At 35.3% G+C, this 13,784-nt stretch overlaps 1 protein-coding gene across 1 annotated transcript in view; it reads left to right on the forward strand.

Annotated features, from left to right (window-relative positions):
• Nucleotides 1–13,784, forward strand: part of erbb2 (erb-b2 receptor tyrosine kinase 2) — a 41,128-nt gene that overhangs the window by 1,353 nt on the left and 25,991 nt on the right. Inside the window, exons 2-3 of the mRNA XM_058792960.1 lie at nt 12,464–12,615; nt 12,919–13,108. Of these exons, the coding sequence (XP_058648943.1) occupies nt 12,464–12,615; nt 12,919–13,108 (342 nt within the window). The remainder of the gene's footprint in view (nt 1–12,463; nt 12,616–12,918; nt 13,109–13,784) is intronic.

The raw sequence follows: 13,784 nt of genomic DNA on the forward strand, positions 1-13,784 counted from the left end.
CTAAGCTTTGTTAGTTTTTATTCTTTGCTTAACACAAAAATGCCACTATGTCATTTACAGTAATTAGTTTTTTGTTCAGATTTACACATTGAATTTCTTTTCACTCTTCTGTGTGTACAGTACATGCACTTATTTGGAGGAAGAATTCATGTTCTTAGAAAATCAAACACTAATTCCTGCTCACTGAATCAAGTTATTCCAAAGGTCATTTGTCTTCAAGTTCTGTGTAACTCTCAGCTTCAGATTACACACGTAGCAAAATTAATGTGTATGTGTGAGTGTTTGATGTTTTCGTGTTCCGTAAATATTTTCAGCAAACTCTCTGTTGTCTTAAGCATTTATTATGCACTCAGATTGTCAACAGCCTGGAGAAGCATTCAGTTAGATTCTGCTGACAAGCAGAATCCATAAACAAAGGCAATGAGACATTTCCGTGGGACATTGATCAGTCCCTGTCAATTTTATAATCTGATTCTGCGTATGCATAAGTACGTGTTGTGTGTCCAAATAGTAAACTAACAGTCAGATCATTGCTGTGCTCGGTGGGCTTGTCTTTGTTATCAGTGGGTGCGGGTGTGCAAAGCTGTCTTAGATATGCTTTACATGCTTCGTCGTTGTGAGTGTTTGGGAGCTGGTAATGGTGGCTTTTAGCAATGCTGTTTGCTGAAAGTGTCACCACACGTTTGCTGGTCCTCAATCTCACATGCAGGATGGACATTTAGTATCAGAGTAGAGGCCTATGCACACCAAATATAACAACTATAACTTTAAAATTTTAATAATCGTTCTAATTCTTTGAGAATAGAGACATCCACACCACAATTATAATGATAACAATAACTTTAATATTCTTGGTGTGAACAGGCTTAAACTGTCGATTTGTAACTCATCAGAACTTGGAGGAAATTTGCTTGCCTATGTTTTGATGAAAGTGTGTGATGTTTCTGTTGACTTTTGTTACAGGCTGCAATAAATTTAAGGCTGTTGGCTTATTTGTAAGGTGACGAGAGTCGAAAAGTGTATAGCCCAGTAATTTTTGTATTTAATTTAATTTAATTTTTTTACCAAGGGGGCCTTAGCAAACTTTCAAGGGGGCTTTAAAGGGTTACTCCACCCCAAAATGAAAATTTTGTCATTAATCACTTACCCCCATGTCGTTCCAAACCCGTAAAAGCTTAATTCGTCTTCGGAACACAATTTAAGATATTTTGGATGAAAACCGGGAGGCTTGTGACTGTCCCATTGACTGCCAAGTAAATTACACTGTCAAGGCACAGAAAAGTATGAAAGACATCGTCAAAATATTCCATCTGCCATCAGTGATTCAATCTGAATGTTATGAAGCGACGAGAATACTAACACAGTTAACACCGGGGCAGAGCTAGGGTTGGCCACCCCACTCACAACTTCTGCTTCTGTCTCTTATTTCTGGACAAGAATTGCATTTATTTAGATGCAGAATGTCTTTACAACCACATCAAATGGAAGATTTTCAGATACACACTCCAACTTCACCAGGCGTTAACAAACAAGCACAGAAAAGGTACAGGTGACAACGAGGGAGCTTCAGTAGAATAACAGTGAACTGCGGTCAGATGAGATGTTGTCAGGCTAAATGTCAGTAAATATGAATTTTCCTGTCCTGTCAGCTGTTATACTGTGCTTGTAGCGCATGCTCTTCAATTGCACACACAAATTCGGCAGCACATGCCGTATACCATTTCATATTTCATTTCATGAAATGCTGTAGTTTTGTCTTCAGTTAAGTCATGAAGTTATCACAAAGGCGATTAAAGCCTTAAAACTGCGCATGTATGTAAATATTTGTTATATATGAGTCAGATTTAAGAACATTTCTCTGAAATGCAGTGGTTTTCCAAACTGTCCTGGAGCACCCCAGTACTGTCTCCCTCATCTAACATGCCCGATTCAACTCGTCAGCTAATTGGTAAAGACTTTACGACCTGAAGTGGGTCAAAAAAGGTAAAGAGCATCATGTTCAGCAGCGGCAGCTGTTAAAGTAATGGCAGCTAAAAAAAAACTAATAACCCAGCTGCTGCAATGTCTGTTAATCAAAGAACAAAAGAAAAAAGAGGAAATCAATAACTTTTTAATGTTGGGTGAGATTAATCTCGATTAAATGTGCGATTAATTCGTTTTTTTTATTGATTGACAGCACTACTCTGAACCCATTTGACTTTTTGTCTTCCGTGGAACAGAAAAGAAGATGATTAACAGAATGTTCATGCTGCTCTTTACAATACAATGAAAGTGAATGGTAAATACAGGCTGTTAAGCTTCAAAAATGACAAAAAGCTCCATAAAAGTGTCCAAATCTGGAGATACAATCATTATGGCAGGATGCTGAAAATTGGTGTGTAGGGCTGTCACGATAACTACTTTTTGTTGTGCGATATGTTGCACCAAAATTAATTTCGATAAACGATATTATTGTCATTTTAAGACAATTTTATTTCACTGATTATATAATTACAGTATGACAATATAATAGCATAATAATGCAAGTACACTCTTTCGAAGAACAAAGAACATTCTTAAGAATATATAGACATTGGAACCGGAATGTGAAAAAAAAATGTGCTAAATAAATAAAACAAATACCGGCTCATTCACGTTAATTGGCTCTCCTCTCTCATTCGGCTTAAAGCCAAAATGTTCCCACACCGGAGCTGAAGATTGCGGCTTTGAAACCAAGTCCATTGGGACTTGTTCTTCTGGCTGTAGATGTCACGAAACACTTTATAACGCAGTGGGTTCACACCTTCTCTTCACCTGTCGCTGTCCGCTCTGTGTGCGTGTGTGTGGGGGAGACGCTGCCTAAGCCCCGCCTCCGCCACAGAGAGCAGACGAGATGACAGAGGCAGCGCGATCGACTAAAATGTTGGTGATATTCATTTTTATGTAAAAAAAAATTATATAATCATTATTTTTAATTATGAAAAAATGATCAGTCACAATATATCGCGGCACCAAAAATGATCGCGCTCATTTCCATATATCGTGCGATAAGTCGATATATCGACTATCGCGACAGGCCTATTGGTGTGATGTGTAATGCAACAAACAAAGACATATAGCCATAGTGGCGATGCTTTTAAGGAGACACCATCAGTAAATATATGTATTACACATCTGATATTATTACATGAACTATCCCCCAGATTTGATTTTCCTTTTTCCTCCAAGGTAAATAAAAAATCATCTATTTGTGTCAAAGTCTTTTTTCCCCATACGTTTGAATTGTGGATGTTACCTATAAATACAGATCAAATACAAAAGTACAAAAGCTCCATTAGACTATAATTGTCTGTCAACCATCACAGTAAATTTTTGATGTGTTTACATTCACAGGTCACTATCTCTATACCCATAAATATAAATATTGAACATTAAAGTGGCAAATGGCATAACTGCAGTTGTTATTGTTATAGTTATGGTGTGAACACTGGAGGAACCTTTTCATAGTTCTTAGAATCATTGGCGGAGGTTCCCACTTTTTGGTGTGTTCACATCGCGGGAACTAGGAACGTAGGCTATTTAGTTCTAGGAACTCCATTTGGGGGAACTAATTTAGCTCTACTAATTTAGAGTAGGGTCTAAAACAGTTCCATAGGAAGAACTACCAGTGACGCAAGTGTATGCAGATTGACCAAACACATATGAAACACCGGCTACCTGGCATTTTTAAAAAGCCATGTAAAAATATTTACTCCATGAGCATGGAAAACATCGATAACGGCATTTACATGTTGTCCGCAGTGTTGTGTTCTTTTCTCAGCCTCAATGATAACATTGCAAGTTGTCATAGGAGATTTAGTCACGATTTTCATGCTCTTTTAATCACATAGATTGTGTGTTTACATTCCATCTCTGTTATCACGAAACCCATGACACACAGATTTTTGATGTATTTACATTCACAGCTTCATGCGACTATGGTCTCCGTAGAAGCTCTAAACCTGTAACTAGATAAATATTGAACCTTACAAAAATCCCTTTACCAAAAGGTTTTACTGTCCAAACTGAACAGCTAAAGCATTGGTGATATCAAAACCCCATAAGAAAAAATCTAGATAATCAAGTCAATGAACTTGTCGACTGTGGTGCAAGGCTGCAAGCAATAAACAGTGATGTAACTGTGGCTGTTGTTGTGTTTGGTTACCTGCAGGAAGGTTTCTATACGTTAAGTATGTGCAAGGTCATTCTTCCGTCAGGAATGCTTGCATGCATTAGTCCAGCATATGCTTGCGTGCATCCCATCCGTATTTAGGTATGCATGTAGCAGTGTGTCAGAACGGAGTAATACACGCTTCACAAACACAGAGACACAAGGTCTGGTCCAAATCCTGTTCTTCCTGTCGGTTGAGTAATTCTAGTTTGTTGTGTGACTATGTGCAAGAGAGCAAGAATAGAATTTGCACTGATATGTTTTGTAAAAAGCTGAGAATGAAGATGAGAATTATGAAATTCAAGTATTTTCTATGCACTATATTTGTGATTAACACTATTTTGTTTATGCCCTTGATTCAGAAATCATTCAAAATCATTATGCGCACTTAAATGTTCCCTTTAGTTGAGTGTTCTTGTCATTGCTGTGTTTGTTTTATTGATTTTAATGCACTGTCTGTTCCATTGAGCAGCATTTAAGGTCATTGACCAAAGGACACGAGCAAAGTAATAACACCCCTTAGAGACCCTGTTCCTGTGGCCACAGATAAAGCATCATAAGGGACGTGTTTGGGACAAGCTTTGGTGTTTCTCTTATTATAGCCGAGGTCAGGAGCTGGTAGGCAGCAGTTGATCTTTGGTCGCTGTAAATGTTCAGCTTGTACTCTGTTGTTTGTATTGTTGTTGTCTGTGAGATCAGTCTCCGTGGCAGCAGCAGTTAACAGAAGTTGGCAGCTGAAAACCTATTGAAAGTACATACTAGTGAAGTACACACTGCACTTCCTGTCTGGCCGCACACCAAGAGTAGGTGTGGTGAATTTGCTCACTGCACAGGTAAAGAGCACTGATTTATATTCAATCTGTCTCTCCTGCGCCGTGCCTTGTGACACAACAAGTTTCCAATGACACAAGGAATGTGTCTACACTGGTGTGTGGGTGATGGTCTCTTGTTTCACTACACACATAGGACTCTATGAAATCCTTTTTATTTTTTTTCCATATTTTGTTTTATTTTTTCCCAGTTTCCTTTATTTTTTATTTTTTTGCTCTACAACGTGAAATATTAGTACTGTAATTTTGATAATCACTTAAATATATTTTTATTACCACAAAAAATATAAAATAAAAAATTATAGGGCCCTATGAAATCCGTTTTATTTCCAAATTCAGTTTTTTTGCATTTTCATTTTTCTATACTCTTTCTTTTAATAATCAAAAGCATCTCCAATTAATTGATTTTATATAAAAAAAGTATTTTTATTTATTTATTTTTTTCAGAAATACTGCACATTTACATTTTTCACCTAAATAAATTCTGGTAAATAATATTTCTGGTAATTTAAAAAGTGTTTTTTGATTATAATTTTATTATTAGTTGACTAGAACACGTGGATATGTTGTCATTCTTACACTATAATACTGAACTTTGATTTCAGTGATTTGGACTATGAGATGGACACTTGCTTTTAACATTCTTAAATAATAAATAGTATTAAAAATATATATACATATATATATATATATATATATATATATATATATATATATACATACACACACAACAGAAATATATTAAATTAATTAAACTATAAATTTAAATGATAATAAACAAACAAATATATATTATAAAAATAGACAGAGAAACAATAAATGCATTAAACTATACATTACAATTATAGCAAATGAATAAATCATATAAATGAAAAACTTCAAATAATGAATAAAACACAAATATAACAAATACATTAAATTATAAATTAAAATGCTCCATCGGGACAAGACCACGGGAATCAGATAAGCCCTTTACACAATCTGACATGGCTGCGGTTGGAATTGAATTGCTGGTTCGTCTGGTCAGAGGAGAACTGGCCCCCTGACTGAGCCTGGTTTCTCCCAAGGTTTTTTTCTCCATTCTGTCACAGAGGGAGTTTTGGTTCCTTGCCGCTGTCGCCTCTGGCTTGCTCAGTTGGGTACACTTAATTTCTAGCGATTATTGTCGATTTGATTGCACAGATACTATTTAAACTAAACTGAGCTAGACAATGACATCTCTGAATTCAATAATGAAATGCCTTTAATGGAAAAATAAATGGAGTGTTTAATCTTATCATTATACATTACTGACACTCTATCCTCTAATTTGATACTGTTAAGTGCTTTGACACAATCTGTATTGTTAAAAGCGCTACAAAAATAAAGGTGACTTGACTTGGATATGGTTATGCAGACTTGACTTGCTTCTTGCACTCTGTTGCACTTTACTTTTGCTTTAAAAAAGGATTTAACAGAAATTTGGATTTCATTTGGTTTAATAAAATATTCTTAAGTAAAATTATTGATTTCTTGTGGGAAATTAACCGTTTAGATTAATCGATAAATTAGTCGATAGATTAATCGAAATAAAAATAGTCGTTAGTGCCGACTACTTATCAGTATTCATAGTGAAGACTTTAAGTATTTGATGATAGTTTTTATCAAATAAAAATGTTAAGATGTTTATGAAGTGACTCTCAGAGCAGCTGTGGAGAAGCTGTTCATGTTTTCACATTCTCATAGTGAGATTGAAAACACCACAAGAGTTATGTGTTCTTATGCATCTGTAGTAGATGAAAATGCGCCACTCATTCACACTGAGACACACAGAACAAACAGACATATTTTAATATATTTTTGTGGTATATTTACAGAGGCTAGTTCATATTGCAGTTTGATTAAGTGTACAGCCCTGCTTTTATTTATCCAAATTTAGCCAACTTCTGTGACATTCTGTGTGTGTAAATTCCATTTTTATAACTGGATTCCCCAATATTGTCCACGTTTTCTGCATCACAGAAATCATAGGGCCCTAAATACATCACTTGTCAGCATGTTATTCGAGGTTTTAAAGCACAACATAAGTAACAAAACAAAAAAAAGTACATCTGCACCAGAAACAAAGGATTTTTAAATGGAGTTTGACTGATATTTTATAGGAGTATCTTTAATTAACTAAACTTTGCATGTATGCCACATGATGTGTTTCATTGTTGATATCAGTCATACTGAAAGTTCAGTGCAGATTTGTATATGTGTCTGTATATGTGCCGTCTTCAAATTTCCTTGAACAGACAGGTTTTTTGTTTAAAGATACACTAACCTGCAGTCTAAAACATTTCTGTTAACGCAAAGAATGATTGACAGGGACAGGCTTTCGACCAAGCCAAGCTCAAGTCTCATTTTGTAAATAGTTTCTTTATTTTGAAGGTTAGTTTTACCCTTAGGTTAGGTTAGGTTACCCTGTTGCAGGACAGTTAATTTTATATATTTGTAAAAAATTACTATTGATTTCCTATATTCTTAAAGCATCAAAGAAATTATGTGTGGGTGTATTTGAATCAATGAGATTATTTTATCTAGGGCTGCACTATTAATCAGAATAAAACTGAAATCATAATATCAAGTGGAATTATAAAATTTCAAAGGCTGTGATTTAGTTTAATATATATTCGCTGTCTTTCAAAGTGTAGTGCAGCACTGTGTTCTTTTACACACAAGCAGCTCATGATCCAGTTCTCAGAATCTCAGAGTGACCCGTATCACAGTAAATGCTGAACTCATCTTTATACCTGGTCTTGAGTTTGGGTCACTCATAACATGCATTTGGGAACGCAACATGAACTTGTATTGAGAAGCACCTTCTTTAAGCTTTAAGCTTACACATAGCTTTAAGATAACAGCTCGATGGTTTTACCTTTGAAAATTATATTGGTAACACTTTATTTTAAGGTATCTTAACTAGTTGCTTATTAACATGTATAGTACTAGAATATTAGCCATATATTAGTAGTAATTAAGCACATATTAATGCCTTATTCTACATGACCATATTCTACATCCCTAATCCTACCCAATACCTAAACTTAACAACTACACTGTAAAAAGTACTGTGATTTTAATGGTAAAAAACTGTGAAAATGCTACATTAAAAACCTGTTAAAGGGGTGGTTTACTGCGATTTCACTTTTTTCATTTTAAATAGTGTGTAATGTTGCTGTTGGTGCATGAACAGTATCTGCAAAGTTGCTGCGCTGAAAGTTCAACGTAAGCGGAGATATCGTCTTTTAAAAATCTGGAAGTTTAATGTTTACAAAAATGACTCCTATGGGACTACAACGAGATACTTCCCGGGTTGCATACGTAAAAAACCCATAAATTTGCATCAACCCCTCCCTCCGGAACATGCCAAAGAGGGGGCATGGCCATGTTCTGCGGCTTTGTCGAAGAGGAAGAGTTATAGTGGAGAGTTGTAGCCATGCCGTCGAAACGGTGTTATTTTCACCCAGCTGTCAGGTCTTCTGTGTTCGGGCTTCCTACGGACGCTGTAGTTCGTCAGCAATGGTTAAAATTTATGTTTTATTATGTTCCTGACAATTTTAATCCTAATTTAGCTCTCTGTGCTGCGCATTTTATGGAAGACAGCTTCCAGAATCTACACGAGTTCAATGCCGGATTCACACAGAAACTATTACTAAAACATGGAGCAGTTCCAACTTTAAAACCAGAGGCAGCAGTTGTTGGGCCACAACCTGTAAGTGAGATTTAATCATTTTAAATGTATTTGCATGTATAATTTCAGACGTAATGTTTTAGTTTTATCAAGGACGTAAATAAATGCCAACGCTGGCTTTAGTAGCCAGTTAGTTAAATGCTATTTCATGTGTCTATGACAAACGCGTACAAACATTTTGGACCCGAATTTGTAATTATGTACTAATTTTGTAAATGTATTTTCCATGTATATTTTATGACGTAATTTTTCGATTTGATCAAGAACGTAAACACAAGCCAACGCTGTTTGGTTATAGTAGCCAGTTAGTTCGATGCTATTTTGTGTGCATAAGACAAACGTGTACAAACTTCAAAAAATGATATGTAATCACAACAGCAATCTTCCATTCAGAAACGTTTTGTAAGAGCCGTGCTTGCGGAAGTTCTGCTTGACTCTCTTCATTACCGCTTTCTGGGTCTGATTCTGGCTCAAACTGATACGGCAATATTGACACCATTATTTACATTTGACCGCAGCACATGCAACTGTCACCCGTAAAGGTAATGGGCGTGAAGTTTCCGGACAATGTGCAGTACGCAGTTTAGCCAATCACAACACTAACCAATCTAACCAAGCCCAACTAACCAATCTGAGCCCATTGCCTGTTTCTGAGGGAGTGGTTTCATAGAATCAGGAAGTCAACCGGTCGTTCAAATGACAGAGGAGAAAGCGGCTTACAATAAAGGTGAAATATATGAAAAATAAGGCGTTTTTTAACAAACGAAACACGAAGACATGTTATATTGCACCCCATAAACACAATCAAGCAAAGAAAAAAAGCAGTAAACCACCCCTTTAAATGGTTTATGGTAAGTTTCCCTAATATATACGGTGAAAAATTGTAATAGATATTTCAGACAATTTTACGGTGAAATACCATTTTTGAAAGTGAAAAAGAATGTAAAATGTACAGGGAAAAATCAGCTATAAATATTAGTATTACAGTTTTACTGTAAAATAATAATTATTTTATTTTTCTCAAATAGTTGATTTTTTTTATTTTACAGTGCAATATTACCATAGTAAATTTAAAAAATATATTTTTATTAAATAATAATAATATAGTCATTTTGATATATTTTTGACATATTTTGCAATTTGACCCCCCTGGGTAATATTGATTTAGACAACTGCATAAAATTTATCAAGCAAAATCAGAGGTACTCAGAGCGAGTGTGTGTGTAAACCTGTTGGTTTGGATGTCATTGGCGATACATTGAGGTGTAAAACGACTGCATTTCAGCCAGTCTGAATCAGGTGTGAGTAGGGGTTAAAAAATGATTATGTAGAAACAGAAGTACAATGAGACAGAAAGAGAATGAGAAAGGGCCCACAGAGACATGGACTAATAGAGTTGTTTTCTATTCAAGACCACCAGCCGCCCCTCACACTCTCATGCACACAGATGGGGAATAGTTAGGATGATGAAAGGGGAGCAACGGAACTTGGAAAGGAAATGTGAACTGGAGAAAACAGTGACTTATTATTCAGGCCCCATCAGCATGCATACATATGTCACTTCTGTTAGTGCACAAAAACAGCTCTTTCTATAATGCTTCAACATGTTAAAGCAATAGCTTATCCAAAAAAACAAAGTCACCCTTATTTAAAAATCTTCATGACCGTAGCTCTGACATTTCAACAAAATTAAGTCTGTGTAATAATGTGTACATATTTATGAATTATGTACAGGACAACCTGGAATTCACTGACTTTAGTTTAAATGTTATCAAAAAAATAAATAAATAGACTAATGAACCTATAGAGAGAAGTTTTTAATCATTTTGGTTTACAGTCCAGTACAGTCAGATGTTACCCTGCAGTTTACAGTGCACAGAATCTACAGTGACCTTACAGGAAATCATCTGTGAATGAGGGCAACGAGTGGCCAAATATCTCCATGCACATACACAAATCTCAGTACAGCACTGCACATGCACACACTCTGTCATGACATGGACACTCAGAGTGTGTGCCAAACACATCTATTTACAGTATCCTGCACAGAGTAGCAGTGTGATAAAGCGAAGACAGGAGGACAGTAGGTGTATTTTCTGCTACAAGTCAAATAAATACATTTGAATTTATATTAATACAGACTTTATAGGCAGTACTCTGAGTTTGATTTCCATTCTTTTATTTTATAGAACACAAGGAGCCAGATTTACTAACATTTTACTAGCAGAGTATTAAAATGAATCACGCTATGAGATTTACTAATGTTTGTCCTCGTCAGATTACTGGTATTTGCGCCATTATTTAACGCCCCAAAAAGGCAAACGATAATTTTTCGCTGCACTTGGTGGATTGCACTGGTCATTATGGAAATGAGAGGTTGGGTCTGTGTTCTTTAATGTGCACCTTGTCAGTAAATCACCTGTAAAATTTTCCCCTCCCAACAGCACTTTTATGGAATTGTGCTCTAATGCTAATTTGCCCTGTTTAGTAAATTTGGCCCAAGAAGTTCTTTTGTGTGGAGGATGGTTCAGATAAGTGATATTATAATAAAACTGCATGAAGATGATTTCAAAAGTTTATGTTGAAGCATAGATGACACAGACATAATCTGTAACGGTAGAATTCCACAGAAAAGCCATGTAGAGTTCCATGGCAGTCAAACAACTGTTATTTATAAAGCTTACACGTGGTTACGCTATAAAAAACATGTATAAATATCATGGAATTTTAAAATTGTTACATGGAAATGTAATGTAATACCCATTTCTATTGTGAATATGAAGATTTGAGCTATATATTTGTTTGGTGAGAAACTGCATTCCTTATTCTGTTTTTATTTCCTTTAAATTCAATAATTAATTAATTAATTGATTAATAGTTCTGAAAACCTGATTCACATTTCCTGGTTTAAACATGAATTCATTTCAACATAATCTCATGACAATCTGTAACTTATTTTACAATTTTGCAAATTCATTTGCAGGATCAAATTAATTTGTACAAATGAATCTCTTCACACAGGGTTGAGTTTAGCATTGCAACTTCTTTCTTACTTTATTTAAATGCAAATTGTATGTTACTTTCTATACAAATCACAACATACAAATTCATACGAAACAGCCTAGCAGTTTTTTTCTTGTAAGATTGGGTTGGTTCATTTGTCGATAATGCTTTCAGTTTCCATTAAGAATCATGGTACATTCTTACATAATTTGACCAAAAATATCAATGTTAAAAATGTTCAAGGACATGTTATTTGTCAAATGCCTATGAGAAGCTTTCATAAATTAATGGGTTATTTCAAAAAGCAGTTTGAAAGTAGATTTTAAGATTACCAGGTGCAAATTTTAAAGGCGCACTATTTTCCAGTAATCCGTTATTAAAGGATTTATTTTGCATGGAGCCAATATACTGAGCTCACAGAATCAAATCACTGCCTGCTTTGTCTGGGAAATAGGGCTGCAACTAACAGTTATTTTGATTTTCAACTAATAAAATGTTTATTAATCAAATATTTATATGTTCAAATTGGTAACTGAAAACATTTGTGTAATGTTGCTTCCGCACTGCTAGATGTCAGAATGTCCAAGATGCCTTCCATATAGGCCAGTGTGACAATAACAAAAATTAAATGAGTACACCTTTAATAGGCCGTATCTGGGAGACAAAAATAATCTATATAATTTTATACAGCCCTACTGATGTGTGCATCTTTGTTTTATTTTTCAGTATGTCTTGGGACCGATATGAAGCTGGCTTTACCCTCCAGTCTTGAGAATCATTATGAAATGCTCAGGCTGCTGTACACGGGCTGCCATGTGGTTCATGGTAACCTGGAGATCACGCACCTGCAGGGAAATCCAGATCTCTCCTTCCTTCAGGTACGGGTCTGTTGTGTGTATCCCTCTACAGTGCTTTTTATTACACAGCAGATGGAGCACAACCCTTTCTGCATTCCTGTTCATTTTCTTTGCCACGGTGTAAATAATCACAGTGTAATTAATAATGTTCAAAGGGTTGTGCATTACATGAATGACCCATCTTAACATGCTACTTCAAGTAAAACTTAAAAAAACTTATCGGAATAATAGAATTGCTATTTATTTAAGCTACTCACTTACAAAGTCTCAATGTCAATCAAATTTGAAAATGAAAAGATGTGCTTGTGTTTTGTTTGTCTGTAGGAGATTGTGGAGGTTCAGGGGTATGTGCTAATAGCTCACGTCTCAGTGCATTCGGTTCCTCTGGACAATCTGCGGATAATACGAGGCAGTCAGCTTTATAACTCCAGCTATGCTCTCGCTGTACATAACAACATTCACCACAGTCAGACGGAACTCGGCCTGAGAGGACTACGCCTTAGGAGTCTTACAGGTAAGGAGTGTGGGTCAAATTTATATTTATTTAAATTTATAGGCCTATAAATTTTTTTGATTTAAGCGTGAAAGGTTATTACTTACTACTCTAATTTCCTCAGTCACTTGAGATTAAATGGATGGTGACCAGTCTAGTTAGGGGATGCTGCAGATAAGTTTATTTTCTCTCTGTAAATGAATACAAATTGTGAATATACATTTTTATGCCCAGCTCTAAAAAAATTGCGAGTACTTGTGTATTGAGTAAATCCAGCTCAAATGATAACATCAGACTGTCAGTTGAGAGTGATTGCTAGTGTGATTCACTGGGTGACAAATGTTACTAGGTAATAACTATTTCCTAACTATAACTATAACTATAACTAGTGTAATTGAACAAATTAATGAAATGAATAAATGCATTGCATTGATTGTTATTTTAAAATCTTCTGCTATCAGTACAATTAGAAAAAATGCCTTATCCGGTAATGACAAATGACTTAAAAGCCATGGAAAGACATGAAAATTCATTTGTCAAAGAGTTTGGAAACCCTAATTCAGTCATTTGTTTAAGGTTCTCAGAGTCATGTACAATTCAGAAATGGAAAAATCAGGGGATTTTAAAATTGTGATTTCTAGGCCAAGAAGGTCATAGAAATTTATATTAAAAACTCATAGAATGTCATGACATTTCT

This window comes from Onychostoma macrolepis, chromosome 12 (genome assembly GCF_012432095.1).
Source record: "Onychostoma macrolepis isolate SWU-2019 chromosome 12, ASM1243209v1, whole genome shotgun sequence".
NCBI classification, from domain to species: domain Eukaryota; kingdom Metazoa; phylum Chordata; class Actinopteri; order Cypriniformes; family Cyprinidae; genus Onychostoma; species Onychostoma macrolepis.